General features: G+C 47.5%; 1 protein-coding gene across 3 annotated transcripts in view; it reads left to right on the top strand.

Annotated features, from left to right (window-relative positions):
- The first annotated feature begins 541 nt into the window (after window positions 1-541).
- LOC119379352 (disco-interacting protein 2) overlaps window positions 542-22,953 on the top strand; it is a 226,312-nt gene continuing 203,900 nt past the window's right edge. For 2 of the 3 annotated variants that reach the window (XM_049411950.1, XM_049411948.1), the window contains exon 1: window positions 547-956. In XM_049411950.1, the coding sequence (XP_049267907.1) occupies window positions 875-956 (82 nt within the window). In that variant the 5' untranslated portion in view covers window positions 547-874. Of the gene's footprint in view, window positions 957-22,953 lie in introns of all 3 variants that reach the window. The other variant, XM_049411949.1, reaches the window with a different exon arrangement.

The following is a 22,953-nucleotide window of genomic DNA, read 5'->3' as shown; positions in this document are numbered from 1 at the left end:
CACATTGTCTTTCGTACATCGAATAAAGCATTGTGTGCGAGTTTGGCCGTCGTAGGTGCTTGCACATCGATACAGATATTTTCCAGACTTCAGGGAACTGCAAGTTTTCGGTTTCGCTATTTCCACACTTCTTACTTACGTCAGCATTTGCGGCAGAATAAACAAACGTCGTGCTAATGCCATTGACGTAGGCTGCTTCAACAAACTGATGATGTTCAGCCTCTTTTGAACGCTTTGCTACAAAGCGGGAAAATGGCTCGAAATCAGACAAGAAACCCTGTCCCACTACGTTTCACTCTATCGCAAGGTGCTCCTTAAGGGTTACTTTTCATGTTCTCTGGTTGCCCTTCGAGCCATTCGGTGGTACGGTCACTGGTACGGTCGCCGCAGAACCATAGAATAAAGAACCAGTTGCAGAACAAGGTTAGCACAAGCGAGCACAAGCACGGTCCTTTGGCAAGAAGCCGCGCAGTGGACCCTGGCGACACCGGCCGGCTATGGTGGCGGCCTCTAGCGCTCTCTATCAGAGATGCTCCTGCATCATCCGACGAGCTTTTTGAGAGGTGCTTCTGCGGCGGATGGTTGCTGTGAACATCTGACGGAGGGCTTGTTGTCTGTGTTGTCAAGGGATGTTTTCTACTCGGTACACTGGACAACTGCGATCATAATGCGGCCTTGTGCGTTCCACGAGGATTGTTAGAACGTTCTGCGGCACGAGTCGTAGAAATCAGTCAAAGTGAGAAATCTTTTTTTTCATTTAGAAGATCTACTTATCATGGCTGCGACAGTCGTGTGCCTATGAAAAACCTGTGCATACAAGTGATATAGTTGCCGACCATCTTTTCCCGCCGTGCAAAGGACGTTGGCTGCCGAAATGGCTCAGGACATCGAGATTTCCAGCCTGCCGCCCGACGTGCGAGAGAAACTCGCGGAGTTGGAGCTCGAGTTGTCTGAAGGTGAGGCACCCACAAATCCTGTAGGCCTAACAATAGCTTAGCAGACGACTAAAGCCTCCGATATGCTATCGCTGCAACATACACGAGTTTTAATCTTCCATATCGATTGCGATGAATTCATTCCGCCTTACGGCATTCTCGTGTTGACAGATACTGCTGAATATTGACACAGTAATTATCTTTAATATTTGGGCTTCTTTAACTTTGTAAATAATGATGCAAACTTTAAGGTTTCGTTGGCAGAGTTCGCCTTTCGCAAAGGCAGTGTGCCTCATTTCAGTAATGAAACAGTTTGGACATCCCATCATACATTTACACCGCAAAAAACTTCTTTTACCCTCTTGTTTTTCCATTACGTTGCTCTACCTGTTGGCTTGTAACAATTCGCAGCGGCTCATTGTTCCAAAAAGCGCGTCAATCGCTCTATATTGTTACCACCTAAGTGCCATACGATCGAAACGTTCTCGTCTTTGCTGCTCTTTTCTGTTGTCGATCGTTCGGAATAGCTGACACTGAAGGTCGAGCTCAGGCCTGTGGCCAGGGGGGGGGGGGGCAGCCCCCCCCCCGAAATTTTGATGACACATGGTGTTTTATCGAAAATGAATCATGAAAATAGGCGTTTTTCTTAAATAGTCATGGCTTTCAGCAAGTGCCCCCCCCCCCCCCCCCCCACCCGTAAAAAATTCCTGGCTACGGGCCTGGTCTAGCTTCTCCAAGATTTGCCGATAGTGACGGGTGCTTCGATTTGCTGCTATGATTGAAGTGTTCTGGAGCTATGTACAGCCAGAATTTTTTATTAAGCGAAAAGAAGCGCTCACACGCCGACAAGCAATTGAAAAATAGGAAAGCTATGGAAATTTAGTTATTGTGATAGAGGTCTTGACTCAGGGCTACAAGGTCGCTATTTGACATGTTCAACAAAATCCGGAAATACCGTCTACACTCGGCGCCGATTCGCCTGATACACACCAGCTTGCTTGGCCTTGAAAATTTTTCTCTAAAAAGCGTGATTCACTTTGTTCACACTTCTGCACTGCAGTGTCGCTTTGAAACATCCCTTTGCATGGTGTCATGTAAAATTGGTGTTAATGAACGCCGTCTCAATGTGGGGACGAAAAGTCATTTCGTTCCCAAAATGAGCCGGCCGTAAAGCAAAGAGCTCCCCGGAGAAGCGTCTGACACTTCAGCTTGTTTCGAAATAATCAAATCTCCGGGCGCTCTTGGCTTACGTCTACCCCGCTTGCTGTGTTATCACAATGGGACCTTTTCTAACCATGAGTGTTAATTCGCTGATTTCGGAAATATGTCCTGCGTGAAAGTTGTTGCTAGCCCCGCCCAGATAGAGAACACGCGAGTCGCTTCAGGTCCGATGCGCACATTTTGATCGAATCTTCGTCGCTATTGTTCTGCCAAATGTTTGCTGTAAATGCAGGTATGGCTGTCGTCGTCATTTTGGCTCCTGCTTTCTTCGACATTCGGTTCAGGTTGAGCCGGGGCACCAAGCAACCTCTTCCAAACCAGCCTCCATTCTTGAGTCCATTAATTATTCGACGTTGGTTACGCAACACAATGTTGCGGGTTCATATCACGGTCGCGGCAGTCGTATTTACATGAGAGCGTATTGTGGTGCACGTTGAGGCGATCGCAAATAATTCTACACCTCGCCGTCCCTCGCAGGGTATTTTGCCTAAAGAAGTTTCCCGCGCCGTTTTTGCGAATCCGCGATGATTGTCTTGGCCCTGGCCTGGATACTCTCGGTTATTTCGATTGGAGCGCTACATCTCTGTGAGGTCAGCCAGCGGCGAAGGATGCGCTTCCTGGTTGGCGTCTGGCGCCAAGGACGCGCCCATCAAGCTCACTGTCCGGCGCCCTTCAAGCCGCGCCCTCACGGTTGTAGCCTGGACTAGTCTCGCACGCCAAGTAAAAGCGCCCGCGGTGACGCAAGTTGTCGCCCTTGCGAAACGTCTGCTCGACTGTGTTTGACTGCATGTGACCCGCAAGGGGTCCGTTAGAGTTTTGTTTACGTTGGCGTGACCGTCCCGCGGCGGACAGCCTGTTGGGTAGCCTTTGTAAAGCGCGCATGAAGGCGCCCTAGTGCAGCCTGCGCTCGCGACCGAAAGTATGACCAGTGGAGCGTGTATTCTTACAAAGGACGCATGGATGTTACGTGCGTTCAGGAAAGCACGATCGTGCCTCGTGGTTGTATCAAGTGCCGCTATGCAGTGTTCGTATAGGCCGCTTTGATGAGTGATGTCCGTATTTTTCCTATGACCAGTTTAGCGAACGCAAAATGCGGTTCCAGTGGGGTCATTCCACGCCAAAGGTCCCAGCCCTTTGGGCGACCATCTCAGATGTATTCGAAAAAATCGTGCTGACTTATTGCTTATTGCATTGAAAACTGAATTGCTAGAATATTTCGGAGAGAACAAAATTTTTGGTCACGTATGAGGCCTTCTGAATTTCGCAGAATTTCGTTTGTCATGAAATTTATTCTGAGAGTGTCGTTTCTTGTTTCAGTACCAAATTCGGTTTACGTATACGTATAAAGTAAATGCGTTTGTGTAAGGTGTTGGAAGCTCAATAATATTAATGCAATTTTTCTGCCATATACGTCTCCACAAATTTCGCCAAAATATCGTATGTTCGAATTTTTTCATTGTAGTATACGGCAGTGGGGAACTTCAATGAGGAAGCTGCCTTGTGACCAAGTGGGAAGATAGCCATCAATGGAGAACTTCAAAAATTATTTTCTTCCTTAAAGCAAAAAAATCTAATGATGAAAGTTATTATATAAGAAGAACTATTTATTTGCTTTCGATTGAGGTATAAAGCTGATTTTTAATTGGAGCACCGCCTAGTGTCAGATGACGATTTTCTTAAATTCGTGATTTTTTCTCGTAAAGTTTAGAGACTTCAGTGATCTTCAGTGATCTTCAGTGAAATATTTTTAGCGCGAAATATACCTTTCGTAAAGTAAGTATTCATCACTCAGGTATTCATACATAGCGCAATATTGGTATGGAAAAAATGCAAACATAGGACGTTTTGGCGAAATTTCTGGAGGCGTACATGGCAGAAAAATCGCAGTAATATTATTGAGCTTCGAACACCTTACACAGGAGACGCCTTTGCTTTATATGTAAACCAAATGTGGTGTTCAAACGAAAAACGATACTCTCAGGATAAATCTTACAAATAACGCCTTTAGACGACATTCTGCGAAATTCAGAAGGCTCCCGACGTGATCAAAAATTTTTTTCTCTACGAAATATTCTAGCCATTTACTGTTTTCAATGCAATAAGTGAGTACGATTTTTTTTTTTTTTCGAAAACATTTGAGATGGTCGCCAAAATGGCTGGGACGTCTGGCGTGGAATGAACCAGTGGCGAACGTCGTCGAAACAGCTGCAGTCGCCCAGGACGTTGCCGGGACCTGGCACGGATGCGTCACCATAGTCTGTATGAGTGCTCGGGTGGTGTACCATTGCCTGTTTTCCAGCTTGCGACGAGGAAGCGACGCTATGTCGTGCCATACCTTTTCAAGACTTTATCGCGCCGACGTGCACTGTCTCCTCTGAGGCGCCATGTGCAAGACTGCGGCCGTGATCGACACAACCCTATGTCCCGACGTGTAAAATATGCGACGCGGTTAACTTTGGATCGGCAAAGCTACCTACATCTTCAAGTATCGATGTCAAAGAGCAGCCGCCCAGCCGGTTTGGTCGGCTCTGACAGCTGTTTCGAAGCTATAGTGTATGTACGCTGTTTCCTTTTGTACTATGCAAAGCGTTTATCAAGTCTTCGTCTACTCCAAGTCTCTCGGTGGCGCAAAATTTGAATGTCAGCTATGATAGTGATGAACGAATATCTCAATACTGCGGCTGAAATACAAATTTCCCAACATTGTTGCGCCCCGTCTGATATTCTTCCAACCGGGGCAGGCAAAGAAAAGTCACCGCAGCGGAGGTTGATCTGCCTCTGGTGCACACTTCATGCAGAGTTAAAGTAAATTTCATAAAAGTCGAGAATGGTGCCCAGGACCACCCTTTCATTCTTATCTGGACATTGCAGTGACGTCTCGCAGCAGTTGGTCGTAGAAACGACTTACTATGTCTCGCTCACATGCAGCACCGAAGCTGCATGTATCGAACAAAAGGGCGGACGTAGAAACGTTTGTGGTTGATTGTCTCCGACTTTTGTGGGAAACTGCGGTTTCTGAGTGGTTAGCGAGTTGAATTAGCCAAGGCTCAGGCTTGCATTTACTGCACACCAGTCAGGTTTTCCCAGTGTTGTATGCGTTACCGAAAAAAAGTAACTAAATACGTTACTCGTTACGCTAACAAAAAAGGAACGCGTTACCGCCCTGCGTTACCCATAAAAAAAGTTAACGCGTTACCGAAAAAAAGTAACGGACGTTACTTCTGCCGTTACTCCATAATGCGAAATTTTAATCATTGCATCTTCGCTGCAGGCACCCACAATAACAATTTTATAAAGCCCAAAGTACTGATTTAACGAGAATAATTTGCACAAATGTGCCGTTCCTTGGCAATACTGTATATAGTGGCCTGAAGCAGCCTGCACAGTTATATTTGATGGCTTCAAACGATGTGGTACATTGTAAGGGCATTTTTCTCAATGTGACATTAAATATAAGACGATCGATGTCACCATCAGCGCTCTACTCAAAGCAAACATCACTGAACAAGCCTGCAGCAATTATAACGGCGTGCTTATACTGACAAAATTAATGCGCAAACTTGTAGCAACAAAAAATGCTTAAATGGGAATCCAACAAAAAGTATTTGCGCGCAATTTTTTTTCGAATTAACCTGCATAATTACCGCAAAAAATTGCGACTGTGTACGTGAAGCTGTTCAGGGTCAGCCTTGCCTCCTCAGGTATTCAATAGCCAGAAAGCTAATCGCAGCTGCAGATAGCAAGACGCCAGACTAATTTTGGAAACGAAGTTCATAAGGAGTGTCAAAGTATTGCACGAACAACTTTCTAATGTAATTGCAACTTTCTGAATGTAAGAAGCAGTTGCATGTCAAAGCTGTCATTGGACAACTTGCCTCGTTTCTTGGTGAATACCTCCACACCTACGCTAAATAGGCGCTCGACGGACACGCTTTGTGGTACTCCTGTATTCACTTTCAGAAAAAGCTGGTGAACGCGCGGGCTTTCCTTGAACCCACTCAGCGCGATGTAATGATGCACCAAAGGTACCGAGACAGTCGTTCATCTACAGGTGGCGATGTTGTTGAGAACGCATTTCCGAAGAAGTCATCGTTGAGCTAAGGCAGGCAGCTATACCCTGAGTCTTGATCTCCGCAAGCCAAGAAAATCTCGACAGCTGGCTTTTGACGGTTACGAGGACCGCATTTCGCTTCGATTCATCTAACAGATCCATTTAGGAAATTTCGAAAATTTGCTCCCAAATGCAATCTTCCCCGCGTTGCAAAGGACCCCGCGCGTGGTCGCTTTGTCAACGGTTGGCGGGCCGGCAGCAGTCTGCCACTGCGACGAAATAACATCGGGGAGAGCTTTGGGAAACTAGCTCCTATACGACACGAAAAAATTTTGTGTAAAGTTCTTGAGATCATTGGAATAAAAAGTAACGAGTAACGTCACACCTCGCGTTACCGAAAAATGGTAACGTAAGTACGTTGCCCGTTACAGTTCCGAAATAGTAATGAGTACGTTACTAAGTTACTGAAAAAAGTAACGCGTTACCGGTAACGCCGTTACTTGTAACGCGTTACCGCCAACACTGGGTTTTCCTAAGTTCTCTGATCTGAATGAAAAAGAAGCTTCTCATCTCTAGGGGGAATGATCTTTGGTGTGCTTCGTAGTGCGAGAAATGATTTATTCTCTCTCCGTGGCATCCTCTTAAGTTGATAAGCAAGTATGTATTTGTTCGCTCACGATATTTAGTCTGCACGGCCTATTCATATTTTTGAGGGCACGAAGTCGTGCGCTGGTGTTCATAATATGCTATGAAACATGGCGTTTGCTTTTCGACTCATGTGGAAAGAGCACAAGGGTGAATGTTGCGTTGCACGTGCCATCTCTTAGGCACCTGCATCCTTTCGGTGTCATGCTCTGGATACGCGATTTTAGAATTATCTGCATTCTGAATGTGAAAGCGTCCTTCTACGCGTATACCCACGGGGCCCCTCGCTGTAGACCTAAACAAACGTGTGCACCGTCGGTGACCTAGAGATTAACTCTCCGGTTTGGTACACCGCCTGCTGGTCTGACGTGTGCCGCTTTTTTCTTTTGTCGTCACATAAATGACATTTTAGATCAGTGTAAACAAAAGATAAGTGCTCGGCGAAAGCTCGTTTGTCTGAAAAGGATTAATAAAAAGATGCACGGACAAAAACACTGTCCGTCACCTAAGGCAGCCTCGCTCCCTCTTTTGTGTTCTCGCTGAGGTGCGCGCTTGTAATGGTCCACACACGCACTCGCTCACGTACAGGCACCGTGCACTATAATGAAACACTATATTGCGGCATCCGTGGTATCGGTATGTCGACAACGCGAAGCTTGCGATGATCCTCAGAATAGCTGAAAAACGCGATCGGACGCTGCGCTTCTTTTGACCTGGCTCAAATAGCCTCCTGTAGGGCTAGGTGGTCCTCAATATTAACGTAATTTTATACCAACTAAAGGCAAAAACTCACGCAGTGAAGACGGAACAAGCGCTGTTCCAACTGAAATTTATGCTGGACATTGGAAAGAGGGCCTAATTAACAGTGACAAGACAACCGAGTGAGAACTGTGAGATAATTGAGAGTGCTGCCGGCCGCGGCGGCTGCATTTTCAATGGAGGCGAAAATGTTTGAGGTCCGTGTACTTAGATTTAGGTGCACGTTAAAGAACCCCAGGTGGTCGAAATTTCCGGAGCCCTCCACTACGGCGTCTCTCATATAATCATATCGTGGTTTTGGGACGTTAAACCCCAGACATTATTATTATAATTAAGAGTGCGGTGTTACAATGTGTGGCCCGAGATGCTCATACTATCTGTTCGTTCACTTATCTGTGTTTTTTGTTTGTTTGTTTGCCGTAAACGCAACGCATAAACTATCCACGTGAGAGGGAAGGGGGGCGGTGATGGCGTTGATGCGGGGATATTCTGGACTATTTGCTGTCACCGTGTCCGGACGTTTACATTCGAGCTTTCACCTCACATTCTGATCGGCTCCGGCAAAACGTGGCAGACAGCGAAACCGGGCTCTCCGCTTCCCGGCCACATCGCGGAGCATGTGTCCGGTATGTAGGGGAGCCAATGAGCCACATGTACTGTTCACTATCGCGGAGGAAGTCGTAACGCTCGTCTTTAGTTCGGGCGTGCACATAGCGCAAGTGAACAATACATCATCGTAATACACACATAAACTCGCATACGACGTGGTTCATGTACTGTGTTGAACCTGACACTATATATAAACAGTGTGGCATGAATAAAGCGCTCGTGTAATCTTCCTGGCCCGTGTTGCCACTTGCACCGCGCGTGCAGCCTCTGTGTGCGGTAACCTATATGGCTTTGCAACTTCAGCCTCTCAGCTTTTCGATCCAGGCCCCGCACTTATGTCCCAGGTGTGCGCATGGTTGTCCTCAGTGTGCGAAACGACCGAGATATCCGCGTTTCGCTTGGCCAACGTGCCACGGAAGTGCCTTTGCTGTGCAAGACTTTAACATGGATACCTAGCGAGAACTTGGTTTCTTTGCGGCCCTCGCTCTGAGCCAGGTGAAGGCCAGGGGCGTAGCCAAGGGGGGGGGGGGTCAACCCCCCTCCCCCCGAAATTTTTCAGTTTTGCTTGCGTATGTAGGCACGCACACATACAAACGCACGCACGAACATACATAAAGTATGGTTGAACCCCCCCCGAAAAAAATTTCTGGCTACGCCCCTGGTGAAGGCGGATCCCAACGCGTGGTGGGACGTCGTGCAGCGGGTTTGCGGCATGTGTGTGCGTCGCACCCGCATGGGCACCGCTGCGTTTACAGCTTCTCACCCTTGTTTGGATCTGCGCGAGCCGAACGCAGTATGTTTCAGTGCCGTTCTACTCAGTGCGGTCTGTAAATTTTGTGAAATTACAACGTAAATAAATTTCTTAGCCACGTTCCCCGAGTGTCTTCTACGTGTTACAATTTGTGTGTTCTCCATAGAATACGTACTTTAAGAAAGGAACAGGACCGTTGTGCAAATTGGGTTTGGCCAGCTTCGGTTTCGGAGAACGTCGCTTGACTCGCAGCTGGTGTGTCAGTGGTCTGGACTTTTACTTATTTGCACTTAAAGGGGCACTGACACCATTTTTCAAAGGTGAGTTTACTCGTCCATACAGAGACGGCTCTGAGCAAGTGTGAAACTCGGCAAATGCTGATAAGATATTTTATTTAGATATTAAAGTAAATTTTCCCATGGCGCACCTACTGACGCCACTAGTTTGACGTCAGGCTACAGTAATAATTCTGGTGACTTCACGCGCCAGTATGGCTAGTTGCGATGACGTCAGGTACAAAAACTTCCGAAATGGCCGCTTGTGCGTCACCATTTACAACGGGGCGACGACATGTGTGCCACCAGGCACGAAAAAAAAACAACAAAAAAAAAACGCGCCGTTGCTACTACCGTCCCATTCGGCGCGTTTCCAATAGAAGTGTGATTTCGTCAACGATTTAACAAACCGCGAGGTGGTGGCTTTAGCCCAAGCCTCGCCCATAGCATCCATCTATACGATTTGAATGAGTGCATATCGAGTATCAGTGTTTATTATGTGCTTGTTAATGCCATCTTTGCGCGAGATTCACCACATGCGGTGCCCAGGTATATGTTCACAACTTCAGCTACCGCAAGGGTTAAATCATGATCAAGGGTGTCAGTCGTCGGTACGGAGATGTGCCACTAGGCGTCCACGCGAGTGCGTCAACATCAAGCGGTGCTGTATCTGCCAAAGAACAGTAGACATTGTGCAAGCTCTCACATACCAATGCACTATAAACAATCAACTGCTTCTGTGACGACACATTTCACTTTCGTGTTATACCGATTCCTATGATGGAGGGATCAGCCATCTTTTTCTTCTAGCACATTCCTCGCTCATCCGGACCGCTTTCAGTGGAAACTTGATCGTAGAGAGTAGAAAGAAATATTCCTTCGAGAAACAGAATAATCACTTTGTGTTGCATTATTTCCATTGTCTTCGCATAATACCGGAGGCCGGTATTACGCGATCACTTGTCGCAAACGGAATGGGTGTACATTTGTTTGTCTGTGGACAGGAACATAGCATTTTGTGGAAACAGCATATTGCTGCTCACGAAGACTGTTATACACGTGTGTGTTGACCCTTTCAGCAGCTTTTGTTTGTTATCGCATTTGGGAGGAGGGTGTAAGCGACAGCGCTCTGGGCGGAATTGAACCGCGGCTTGTTGGCGGAGTTTATCAAAGATCCGATGGAACGGGTGTCGCTTGTGCGTTGCATTCGACGCAACTCTTTGACGTATGTCGGCAAGAATTTACCTCTATATAACGGAGACCCGACTTCTTTGCACAGTGCATCGAAATGAAGAGTTAGCACAAGGCTGCCGAACTTATACTGTCGCTTAAATGTGTGGAGTCGGAAGTGATAATTCCAGACTTGTGTCGCCGTAATTGGTTGATGGCGCGCCTTTGGACACGTTTTGGGTTATTCGTTTGTGTGAACTGTGTGCAGTTTCGCTCGTGTTGTGTGAAAGGGCTTGCATATCGTTTTGTCTGTGCAACAACACTAATCAGCGCGGCGCATTGACACCGTATAGGATCCGGAGCGACTCGGGGGTGGTGTCGCTATCTTTTGCCTCGATAAATATACGTTTTCACTGCAATATCGACTATAGTCTATTGAATCAACTCTCTATAGCGAGGAGTAATGTTTCCTGTTCTGCATAGAACAAACAGCATATATCTGTGGTTTATGAGTAATGTTTCTTGTTTTGCATAGAACAAACAGCCTATCTGTGGTGTATCTGAGATTTGGGAAGCCTGCAGTAATGCATATGTCTTTCGAAATAAATTTAGGCTTCCCCTGAGGGTTCGGGGTGCGTAAATCCCTGCAACAGATAAATCGCTAGTAAGTAATCGGGTCAGAAGCTCACAATAAGTAACCATATATATATGCTGAGAAACATTTTACGCCTATTGGCGCATAGTGCCTCTTTCATCGAGGGCCGAGCACCGTCCTGTATCCTTCTAAAAGCGTTGTGGTGTATTAGAATGTATTTTCTGTCTTAAGCGTGAGATCGGGAGGTGTTAAGTGCAGGTAGGAGAACGGCGTAGTTGACATGCAAGTTCGAAGCGTGCACTATAAATATGCTTCGGCTGGCTTCGTTGATTTCAAGCTCCGGCAGTGACGGTCGGGATTGCAACTTATATACCGCTGTCTGTCGAAAGTCTCTCGGTCCTTGGGAGTGCGGCCTTGTGTTTGTGCGATGATCGCCGTTCGGGAGGCCTATAGGAACGCGGCCACGCAAATTACGAAGCGGAGGAGCCACATAGCGTCGCCGTCATGCGCGCGAAAGTCGGTCAGGTCAGATGGGGGCCCGACTGGTTTTTCAAGATGGTTATACAACTACGGCCGGCCGCGGTTCAGCATAAGAGAAGGCAGGCCGCGGCGATGCAAGGCCGTCTCGTGAGGCGTTTTATGAGCACTGTATCTTCTCTCGTATCCGGCCTGTTTGCCGGCGTGGACGATCAGGTTCGACCTGAGGTCGCCGGTGTATGGCCGACCGAGCTGTGCGCTGTCGAGCGGCCCGAGCGGTGTATCATTTTTTTTTTCTTTTTTCGCACGCTCAACGATAGTAGCGCGGTATGCGCGGAGCGCGCGTGCGATCTAATTTGCTCCGAAGCGTCCCTCGACACGCTCGCGCTGTTTGGTGGGCGTCCGGAGATCTGCAGTGCGTGCGCATAGCGAGCGCCTATTCAGCATTCTGTCAGTGCTACGCGACGATTGATTTTCCTTTCGATCGCACGTTTTTACGCGTCATATCAACGTCCTGTAGAATCGTGTGACCCTTCGAATGTTCCCATGCCTTCTTAAAGCGCCCTGCTCGTGCATGACAGCTTGACTTGCAAAATTTTGTACGTTTGCATAGCCAGCATTCGTGCGCTGCATGGTGTTATCTTTAGCGCTGATTCAAGGAAAAAAATAAAGGCGATAGAGGGCACTCTCTGCTGAACGAAAGGGCACAAATGCCGCGTGCATTGTTATGTGTTGTGTGGTTTTTAAAAGCCTGGGCGCATTTTTATATGCCGTTGGGATAGGACCTTTGAGTTTGTTGTTCCTGTATTCCCATCCAATATGACTGCCTGTGCTAATTAAAAAAAAAAGGCGGATTTCTAGTCGTTTTCGACACTTGAATTAGCCGAGGTATTCGTTGAAAGTACGGCCATCAGCAGCGCCAACATTTGTGGGCGATCGCTTTCAAACTGTCGTTGCGGTGACCCGGATATGCTCTGTATGTTGCCTCGTTCTTCTTCATGAAAGGCGTGGCTCCGTGCGGGCATCATTGTCCTTGCTTGCATCCTTATCAAGCCGGAGGATCACTTGGTTCACTCAATTGAGCCCGTGTGTGTGTGTGTGTGTGTGTGTGTGTGTGTGTGTGTGTGTGTGTGTGTGTGTGTGTGTGTCTATATATATATATATATATATATATATATATATATATATATATATATATATATATATATATATAACGCGTCTTATTGTATTGCATCTCGGGAATAAAGTGGCTCGACTGACGGCCCTATACCGTTGTCCGTGAACAGTGTGATGTCCGAGGGTCTCGTTGGCGCGACGTATCTGCAGCTTACGGAAAGTAGTGCAATAGGACAGATTCATCGAAAATGTGCTGGTTTGTGGTCACTGTGCCACCACAAAATAGACGAAATAGCGGGACAGTAGCATGTACCGACTATATATATCACTGTCCATCTTCAGGCAGTGATTGCGCAGTCCTTGTGGATTAAATCTTCGGTTTTGGGGAAACTGCAACGAATTTCTAGACCCCGTAAAACTTCCAGATATGCAGAGCAGGCGCTGTTCAAAATTTTATCATTGAAATGCGAGTGGAGACATCACGAGATGCTCTCAAAAGTATCTTTTTTTTATATTGTAGCGTAGTGTTCTGGTCGCTACTTGGTCGCCGCCGGAGAGATGACACGTACAAACAGCATATCCATATACTTTCTCCTAAACTGATTTATTTGGCTTAAGTTTCCTAATTAGAGGTTGCACACACTTGCACGCTACATAGCTCTTGACAACTAACCGCCGTATTCACGAACCGACCTTAACTTATCGCGGTAAGGCTACTTACGAAAGGAAGAGAAAAGTATAAGTATAAGAAAAGGATAAGGTGAGTTTCAAAAACCTGCCTTATCTCGCCATAAGTGCGCCTTATGAAAGGCGTCCTTAACTCGTCAAGTATGTGCCCTGGGAGCCAGGGTAGGTAAAGTTTTGTTACAAAATGATTACTTCGACCAACAATAAATTAGTTTCATTGCAAGAAACCAATAATGGTATGCACAAAAGCACCCATGCGTAAACACCAAAAATGTTTGCTAAGGCACCGCCCGCTTTTGGTGAAATCCGCATTCTTTGTCTGGCCACATTTGTTGAACCCCCGTCGACACAGTCGGGCCGCGAGAGCACGATTGCTATTTCGACGTCTTCTCATGTACGTTTTTGCTTTGTTCGTTGATGGTATTTTCGTGCTCGCTTCAACGTTTATCGTTATCTCTCACTTTTGTTTACTTCACTTGATTTATGCAATTGGTTGAGCGGTTTAGAGTCTTTTGCCTTCTTAAATTGCGTTCATTATGAAACGACGCACCAGGCGAACTTCAACGACGAAGAGTGCGGCATCGCGGCCATGTCGCGGCGTCTTGACGGATCTCGTCAACAAGTACCGTGAGGTACTGCGTTGTTGACTTTCTTTCGGGCCATAAACGTGAACGAACTTCGTAAACAGTGTACTCTGTGCGTGTGTGTGTTATCTTGTGAGTTTCTTGAATACAATGTTTACCACCACCACCACCATCGGTATTTTCCTGCAGAGGCAGCACTGTGAGCAACTTCTTCACGGCACTTTTTCTAAAGCGGAAGCGACACAGAAATTCGTGCCCATCGTAGGTCTCCATCGGGTTCCATTGAGGATTCGCCGCGGCGGGTACGCGTATGCATACGCTGTGCCGTTCAATATTTTTTATTACGGTCCACATATAATCAACGAACTGCGCATAGTTGTCCCCCGCCATGTTGTGTGTCTACAAGGAAGCCTTAAGGTAGGTCATAGGCTACCTTAACCGAGCCTTACTTATGACGGCGATAAGTACGAGGAAAGTTCTGCGATAAGTACAAGGTTCGTTCTTGAAACGCGTTAAGGGCGGACTTATGGTTAAGGGCGACTTAAGTCATAAGGATAAGGTTAAGTTAGGTTCGTGAATACGGGGGTAACTCTGAGCAGCGCTCGCTGCAACCTGCTCTCGTGGCCTCTCCGGTGCGACTCCCCTTCGGCTCCTCTGGAAGCGTCCCGAGGCCACCGCAGAGACCAAACAAAAAAGGGCCACTCAGAAGTCTCCGTTGACGACACCCAATCGGGTGTCACGAATTCAAACAGGTACACCCAATCGCTGGCGGTCTCCACCGAGTTTGAACTCGATGACCACCGTCATCCTAAAGAATAAGGATCTAAACTAAAGTAAAAACACACAGAAAACTACCGCGACATCCGTTAGGCTTCCACCATACAACTCACCCCGCATACCTTCCGGCGCCGCGGATGCAAAGCCGTCTGCGGTCTTCTAAATGGGGACCGGACCCTCGTAGGAAGGAAGATAATGCGCTCGTACAACAAAGCCGGTGAGCCACTCAAGGACACCACCGCAACCCCGGCTCTTGGGCTGACCCGCGACATTGGAACGAGCCAAAAGTTGAAAGAAAATAGCTACATCAAGGTTTACGCGACAATATGTAATAAGCTATTTCTTGTTAAGTTGCCTAGTTTGTATCCGCTTCACTTCAGTGCGTGTATGTTATATCGTGTGTCTGGCGCTCTTTAGCAAAAAGTTATCTGCTCAGGTTATAGGCTGCTAATTACCAGCCTTGCAGCGGTTGCTTCAACTGTAATCATTTATTGTCCATTCGCTGCGAATGAAAGTTCGTTGCGTTTTTTTTTTTTTCGTTTTAAATTGCCTCCCCCCCAGTTAGCCCGACTGGACCCGCACCTATCGGGCTCATGCATGTGTATACGCCTCTTCAGTTTTCTCGCCAACGTGACATTATTGCTGATAAGATTCAACTTATTGAATCAGCTCACACATACAATGGGGGACTTAATAGTAATTTCTGGGGCTTCGCGTGTACGTGTATGAGGCACGCCGTAGTGGGGACTCGAGATTAATTTTGGCCGTTTGGTGTCCTGTGCACCTAAATCTAACTACACGGGTGTTCTTTACATCTCGCCCCCACCGAAATGCGGCCATCGTGGCCGGGAATCGAACCCGCGCCCTCGAGCTTAGCAGCGCGACGCTTTATGAACTAATTCTATATGCCGCGGCGGGTAAAATGCGGGACGACGAGCAGCGCAATTATATTAATTTAAGGCGCCATTTCAAGCACCTGTGTAGTCTCGCCATCTTCAGATTCGAGATCGATCCTGAGAGTATACAGCTACGAGAACGTAGAGTTGGCATTGCGGTTGTAGTCGGATGTGTTAGAGGGACATTTCACAGAATGTCAGCTAACGTTGCCATTTGAAAGAGGCCTCTCCGACATCTGATAGATGGACCATTTCTGAAAGGGATTTGACGCCAGGATTCGAGAGACATGTCGGATCTCCGGAATGACTGACATCTGGACGCCGATTCTGAAATATAGAGCTTTTGTTGTGTTTCAAAACGTTGTGACTGCATGGGTGCCTCGCGAAAAAAAAAACGTTTGAAACCAGTCACGTCTGTGTAGCTCATTAACATACCTATTAAGAAAAAAAAAATGGGACGAAGACAGTCTGCAGGTTCGGGCTGGATCACTTGAGATCCCTGCCACCAGCTAACCAAACGAACGAAAGAGATGCAGCCGAGGTTCGGCGCACGTACGGCCAACCCCGTTTCTCAAGGAAGCAGCCCAACAGCGTCGGATATATGTGATCTTGCGCTGCGTACGATAAATCGCGACTATATATGTGTACGTAGCTGCGCATGGTGCGCGCTTTCCTGGAACGAAGCGCGCTTAAGCCGCGAAGAGATTTCATTAGAGATTGGTGGAGGCGTCTGAAGTGCGTCGTCGACGCCGTCGTTCCGGGACTGGTCGTCGCCGAGCGGATTAGCGTGCGCTGCGGAGAATTAAAACGTGGACGCTAAACCCTTCGGGGCCCGATCGACCGCCTTCTTTTTCTCTCTGTTGGCGCTGTGCTGTGAAGATTGGATGAAAGCTCCGGTTGTAGTCCCTGCTTCCCTTTATTTACTACGTCCTCATACCATAGTTCGGCCACGTGGAATACGTTTTGTATGCGCTGTTTTTTTTTCTTTTTCTTTCTTTAGAATCAATCGGGGTCGCGGTATAGCCTGTTGTCGCACTTTCGCAATATAGTGCTGACGATCGGAGCTTCCGTTGTTACCACGGCGTAGATTCGGGTCAAAGAGAACTAGCGTGCAGGCATTCGATATTGCGAAGATTGAAGTGCGAGCAAGTCAATCAACATGCGAGCGCCGTTACGCTTTTGAATACACCAAAGTGAGGCACAAATTTCAGAACACCAAACTGGAGCACTGTAGCCACTGATATAGTTTCAAACAAGTTTGGTTGACGTGTCTCAGATATCGGATATACACTGACCGTCGATTCTTCTCACAAAAGTCACGATTTAGGCTGAAGGCTGACGTAGACGCTAAGGGTTCGACTTGCGAAATACATATGCGACGAACTGGTTCTGAGTCGAGAGCTGTGCTCAAGACTGCCGAGTCTTCAGCAGCTTCAGCATCCGATAATCTCTGTAGTTTACTGTTGTTCTCGTGGTTATGTGTTTCATGTTGTTTACTTAAGTTGAATACTCTTCCCACCTTGCGGCATGCCGGATTGCGGAACGCTCGACCTTGCTCACACCCGTTGCACTAGCAGAAGCAGGGCCTACAATCGGCCCTCTCGGACGCACATCCAGTTTCGATGAGCGATCCGTGCTGTGCATCTCAGTGTACTTACTAATACAAACTCAAACCCAGCACTTCGCTGTAGAAACTACTGTAGTCGCAGTAACTTCGAAGAGCGTTTATAAACTTCGTGTGAGTCTGACCTGTCCCAGCCCGTTTCGTTTTTAACGAGAAGCATTCTTTGCCCATTCCAGACACCTTGCGGCAAATACTTCTTTCTCCGTGCCTTGCGGTATTCCACCCAGCCCAGCCTCGTTTCGCACGTAAAGAGAATTGCGTGGCCAACAGTGCGATCGAATGTTTTATTTGCAACACGGCAGCGCAATACTCATACCCGTTAAATCGTTTCCTTTTCTTCTTCGTGATTGCCTACATTGACAGGTCCCTCATCATAAAACAGTAAGCGCACAGCGAAGTAGAGACGCTGGTAGATCACAGTATAGGTGACAGCCCAGTGCAGCTGCTTATAAAAAGAAAACTAGGAACAGCGCAACACACACGATAAAACAAAGAACGAACGAAGCGCTGAACAGCGCCTCGTTTATCTCCTTTCATATTCGGTGTCTCGCTATTACTCGTTTACTTAATAATAACGAAAGTGCGTGCATTACTTAGCCCTAAATTTTTGCGTTACACTCCGTGAGTATATACCAACTGGCCCAAGTTCGCACTATGTATATTGGAGTTCCTGCCTAACAAAATCTGACATAAGCCAAAAAGCTATTTCATGCTTCAAAGCAACCCATGTCTTTCAAGCCATGTCAACTACTGTTTCTTTTTTACGCATTTACACAATTATCAGCCGTTTATTAGCGAAGCTATTCACGAATGAGTTGTACGTTGATGTCGGCATGAGAAACAGGCGTAATGTCTTGTGTGCGTGCGTGTTTTCATCTGCTGTGCCGACTAAGTGACATGACAGCATTTTAAGACGTGCCGTCATCTTCTCCCTGCTTCGGTAAGAACCGCGATCGTGACAGAGCCAACTATTTCTTTGGGACGTCTAACGCGCGCGTCACGTATACCGGTTTCTCGCATTATCGCATCGTGACAGCCCCCGCTTCGAGACGTCATGAGACATCCTTCGGTGTCGCAGCGAGTTATGCACTTACACCGGGTTCGGAAAACTTCGGTAACCGCAGAATTCCACGCAGTATCTTTCCTCGGGCTGGGTTCGCTGTGGTTCGACATGACATTCAGGTAATGAGTCCTCCCCCTCCTTCCCCCCTTTTATTTATTACGGAAGATACGCGCTAACGAACAGATGCATATTATCGCCATTTAATGTCCCGTGACGTAAACGCTATTTTTAGTTTTCCTCGCACCCTAAATTTACACTAAAGATGTTGCTTCTGTCTACATTACACCCTCGTCGCCCCCCACCCCACCATAAAATGGGGGGAGGGGGGTTCAGCGGGCTTATGCACCCAGGCAAAAAGGTATACTTCGGTGCAATTATACCGTTTGAAGACGTCGTGTGCATGGGATCCTAGTCTGCAGAAAGATTTTACAACGAAGCTGTATACCTCTCGTTGGGCGGAAAATTTCGTGGCGAAAACACAAAACGCCAGGTTAAAGGGCCCCTAAACCACCAACAGACGCTCGCATTCGCGTTGCTAGCAGATGCGCGCGCTCCTTGCGTTTTCACCTCCGACGCTGAGGAACGGCATTCGGAGAGGTGGACAGACGAGCCGACGAACGCGTTCGCTGTAGACTCGTGCACAACTGCAACGCCACAACTACATTTCCACCTCTGGGTGGTTTAGGGGCCCTTTAACAACTGAAGGCAAACGGCATATTTTTCTTTGCAATCAGGCATACAGCATAGAGCTCAGTATTCGTTTCAATAAAGAAAACCACAAGACAAGCATCAAAACCGAATAATGGATGCTAAGGCGCCTGTGAACAATTGGAACACCCTACCACGCGTTCCCGGTAAAAATTAGGTTGCAGTTGCTTTGCACTTCGCACGAGGGCTTCGATGGCCCTCATTCTCCCCGCGTGTGTTTCCCGCTTTCGTATATAAAACGGAGACCCGTCTTTAGCAGCACATTCAGTTCACAATTAAGGACACCAGAAGGACAGCGTGAATACAATGCTCGACGAAAGGAACAAATTCGTCTTGCTGAATATGGTAGTGGATCCAATCGCGGTCTACCACAGCGACCACAAAGCGGTTATCACTACCGTTACTCTAAAGTAATAACAAAACGTTTGTAGAGTTTTATGCAGTTTCACTGGACGTTCGCAGGGCGGGATGGCGGTCAATTTTTTCACATTATGTAACCTTAAGATAAAAAAAAAAAACTATAATATAGAAACCCTTCTTAGAGTGATGTCTGTGAGTGGTGCTGTTGTCCGTTGATGCGATCGCAATTCCGTTTACCGAACGCTCATAAAGAAAGAAAGAAACGCAACATTACGGAAAATGAACCTTTTGCTTACGAGTCGGAAGCGTAACCTCTCAGCCAGTGATGTTACCAAGTAATAAGGCACCTGGAGAACGTGGTGCCTTCTTCGTAGCTTCTCTAACAGGCTGAGGTCCCCAGCTTAAAGCCCTTAAAGAGGAATATAATCTAGCCGCGTCAAATGTGAAAGACAGGCAATGATTGGGAAAAGCAAAGTGCAGTGGTTTTTCCACATTTTATATCCGATGTGCAAAGAGAACTTACATTCTTCGAAAGGCAACGTGAACTCTTGACGCTCACGAACACTCGTGCCGAAATGGTATTCCTGCGACGGATACCGCTACCTCACCGTGTGTGTAGGTGTCGTATTATGCTCGGAGCTTTTCGTCACTCGAACCTCTTTAACGTTCGTCCGAGCAATGCGCGGTAAAAGGACACCCCAGCTGCCTCATTGTTTCTAGCGAAAACGCGCCGAGCTTTCGAGTTGCTGCATGCAGCTCGGGGCGACCCAGCGCGAGTCCTGTCTCCAGGCGCCTTGCAACGCATGTGTTAACAGTTGGTGGCTCTTCGGTTTCATCACGTTGAGTGCAAATTGGCGGACATTTCGGCGGCTGCTGTTTGCGTCCAAGTCTCTCGGATGCAGTTGGACGTGCTCGTCGCCGCCATGCTGTTTTGTTGCCGCGCCGGAAAGACGCGGCCGCTGTCATCGCCGCCGCCGCTCAGTCTGACATCGATTTCTCGAGCGAGGGTTCTCCCTCTGCTTGCCCTTTAGCTGGAGAGAAGCACGTTTGGAGTCCTTGTGACACAAGCGATTCGCGGAGAAAAAGAAAGGGTTGAGGCTTGGCGCGGATTTCTTTGCATATCGCGGCTCTGGCCCTGGCAAGGTGGGCCTAAGCTTTTGGACGCGCGGCATCAGCGAACAGGCAGCAGCGGCAATAGATGTTCATGCACAAATTTCGTGAATCTGCTGCGTCTCAATTTTAGTCCCGCAGTTGTCAAGCACAGTGCTTGTATGTTTGTACAAAGTAGAGTGTGTATCGGCTCTCCTATCGCAGCTCATACATCACCTCACCTCCGTTGGCCCAACCAAAGTGTTTCTATGTGGACGACTTCTTAATTGTTACTATTCAGCGCAAACTCGGAAGACACCACATCCCAAGTAGAGCGAATTTTCAGCGCATTCTAGTTAATTTTTCGATGCGTCTCCTTCGCAAAGAAAATTCCTGTCGATGGCTTCACCCGTGTTTTGGACCTGGAGCTCCATATCAGCCAAAGCCACGCCTGCTGGGCATACGAGCCGCGCTCGAAAAAGCAGCTACTGCCCTCCGGCTTATTAGCGAATCGTCAAGCGTGCCATCAGAGCCGTAAAGAATGGCCTCACCCGCTCCTGTCAACATAAAGTCAACCGTGGCTTCGGTAATCAAATGCAGTGCCCCAGAGCGAGCGCATTGCCGGAACCCCTTCTTTCGTCCTTGGTAGAAGTTCTCGTCGAAGACGTCGAGTTTTCAAAATAAAAGCTCTGCCTGAACTCGACGAATCGAAAGTAGCGCTCATCCCTTACGTGCACGCAGTTTCACACGGAAAAAAAGAAAAGAAAAAAAGAAAAGCCGCAGGATGTGCATGCTGTTTTCTGGTGCAAACAGTGAACGGAGCGGCAATTTCTACAACAAGAACCGCGTTTCGCGCCTATAGTGGATTGAAGAACGGGGGTTGTCTAAATCCCCAGCACTTGCGGCAGAGCGTACAGCCAGACGGACGCTGCAGTTAAGGACGCTAAAGAAAAATATTAGGTTTAGTTAGATCGATTCTTTACCTGCGTTGGAGTATGTCGCCGCTTTCTTCACGCGAATAGACGAATTTCTTGCGTCGAAAAGAGCCACCGAAAGTCCCTGGTGTCGCTGCTCAATTTGAATCGCCCACGCCGTATGGAGGGAGGACTTGACGTCACGACCTCGACTGCCGAGTTCTGTGAATTAGTGGCCGTCCGAGAGCTCCACGGCCGTAACTCTGGCTTGCTGCACGTTTATTTATTTTCAAAATTTATGTGAATCACTTTTCGTCTCTAAGCTGTTCATTAATCAAAATGATGATCTGACGTCATTTATTGAGGTACCCGAAGATGATGACATAGGGTGCCACTCCCAGTTTCGTTCTCACCAGGAATGGTTATTACACAAGCCTAATCTTTAAATCAGCATATTTCCCGTTAGTGTCCCTTTAGCGACCGTCTGTCGGAACATGCCAGCAAAGTGAACAAGTGTGGGAGTCACCGGGCGATGCACTGGGACCCTCCAAGAAACCAAGGTGCACGTGTGCAAGTACAGGGATATAACCGCACTCGATCAATTTTTGAGGCCTTCACAATGATGCGCAAAGACCCGACGTGTGTTAGCGCTCCTCCTATCTGACGAAGAGTACAGCTTTCTCCAGCACTAATCATGATGAACGCATTTGTTTTTATCCTCAGCCCAGTCATCCTTTTCACTTTTCCTCCCTTCTTTTGCAAGCTACACATTTGTGCACGCACGGTAAATCAGTCATCGAGGAGGTTGATGTCGCGAATAGATATTTTGACATCAGGTTTAATTGCACATTTAAGAGTTCGGCACCAAGGCTGTTTCCTTTATTTGGATCAGCATGAAGAAAGCGCTTCACAATCGTGGTTCTCACAGAGCGAAGATACTTGAGGGCAGTGCTTTTGGAATATGCACTTACCAGCTCTATTTTTCGGAACCAGCGGCATTGCGTGCGTTGAGATAAACTTAGTGGAGCATATTAAAGGGAGACAGATGGGTTGAATTGAGGATTGAATTGTACATTTGGTACACATCCTTACGTGTGTACTATTTGACGCCGTTTGCTAAGACATCGTATCGCGCAGTGGTTGCAGATCACTATGAAAGATGATAAAAATGATACGGGACGGATAGCTTTATGACCTGCCCTGTCCTCTGCGGCACGAAGACACGTAATCCGATTGTGTGCCTTCAGGCGGGAGCCTTCTCCGCTAGCCGTTTGCAAGAGAGAATGGCCTATCGATCAGGCGCCTGTCACGGCTCCCCAAAGGCCCTCCACGGGACAAGTCCGTGCACTTTTCCTTGTACTGTGCAAGGACAGCTCCGTCTTTGCCTGCACACGGTATCCTCGCGTACGCGTGCGTTTGATCAGGCTTTCAGCAGGTATAAGGATGGCGGTATAAGCTCCTACGGGTCAGAGCAACTGCCGATCGTGTCTCTTGTTACAATATCCGCGAACCTTGCGAATGCGGCTAATGCGAAAGAGTTTCCAAAAATATATAGCGTGCGCTCGTAACGAACTGCCGCAGTATAGTGCTGTCGCCAGCGTTCCTGCGAACTAGCAGTTCTCCTGCTTACTTGTATAGGGCTGCTAC

This window comes from Rhipicephalus sanguineus, chromosome 1, assembly GCF_013339695.2.
Source record: "Rhipicephalus sanguineus isolate Rsan-2018 chromosome 1, BIME_Rsan_1.4, whole genome shotgun sequence".
In the NCBI taxonomy this organism is placed as follows: domain Eukaryota; kingdom Metazoa; phylum Arthropoda; class Arachnida; order Ixodida; family Ixodidae; genus Rhipicephalus; species Rhipicephalus sanguineus.
The sequence above is the reverse complement of the archived record's forward strand: the minus strand, read 5'-3'. Positions and strand labels throughout refer to the sequence as shown.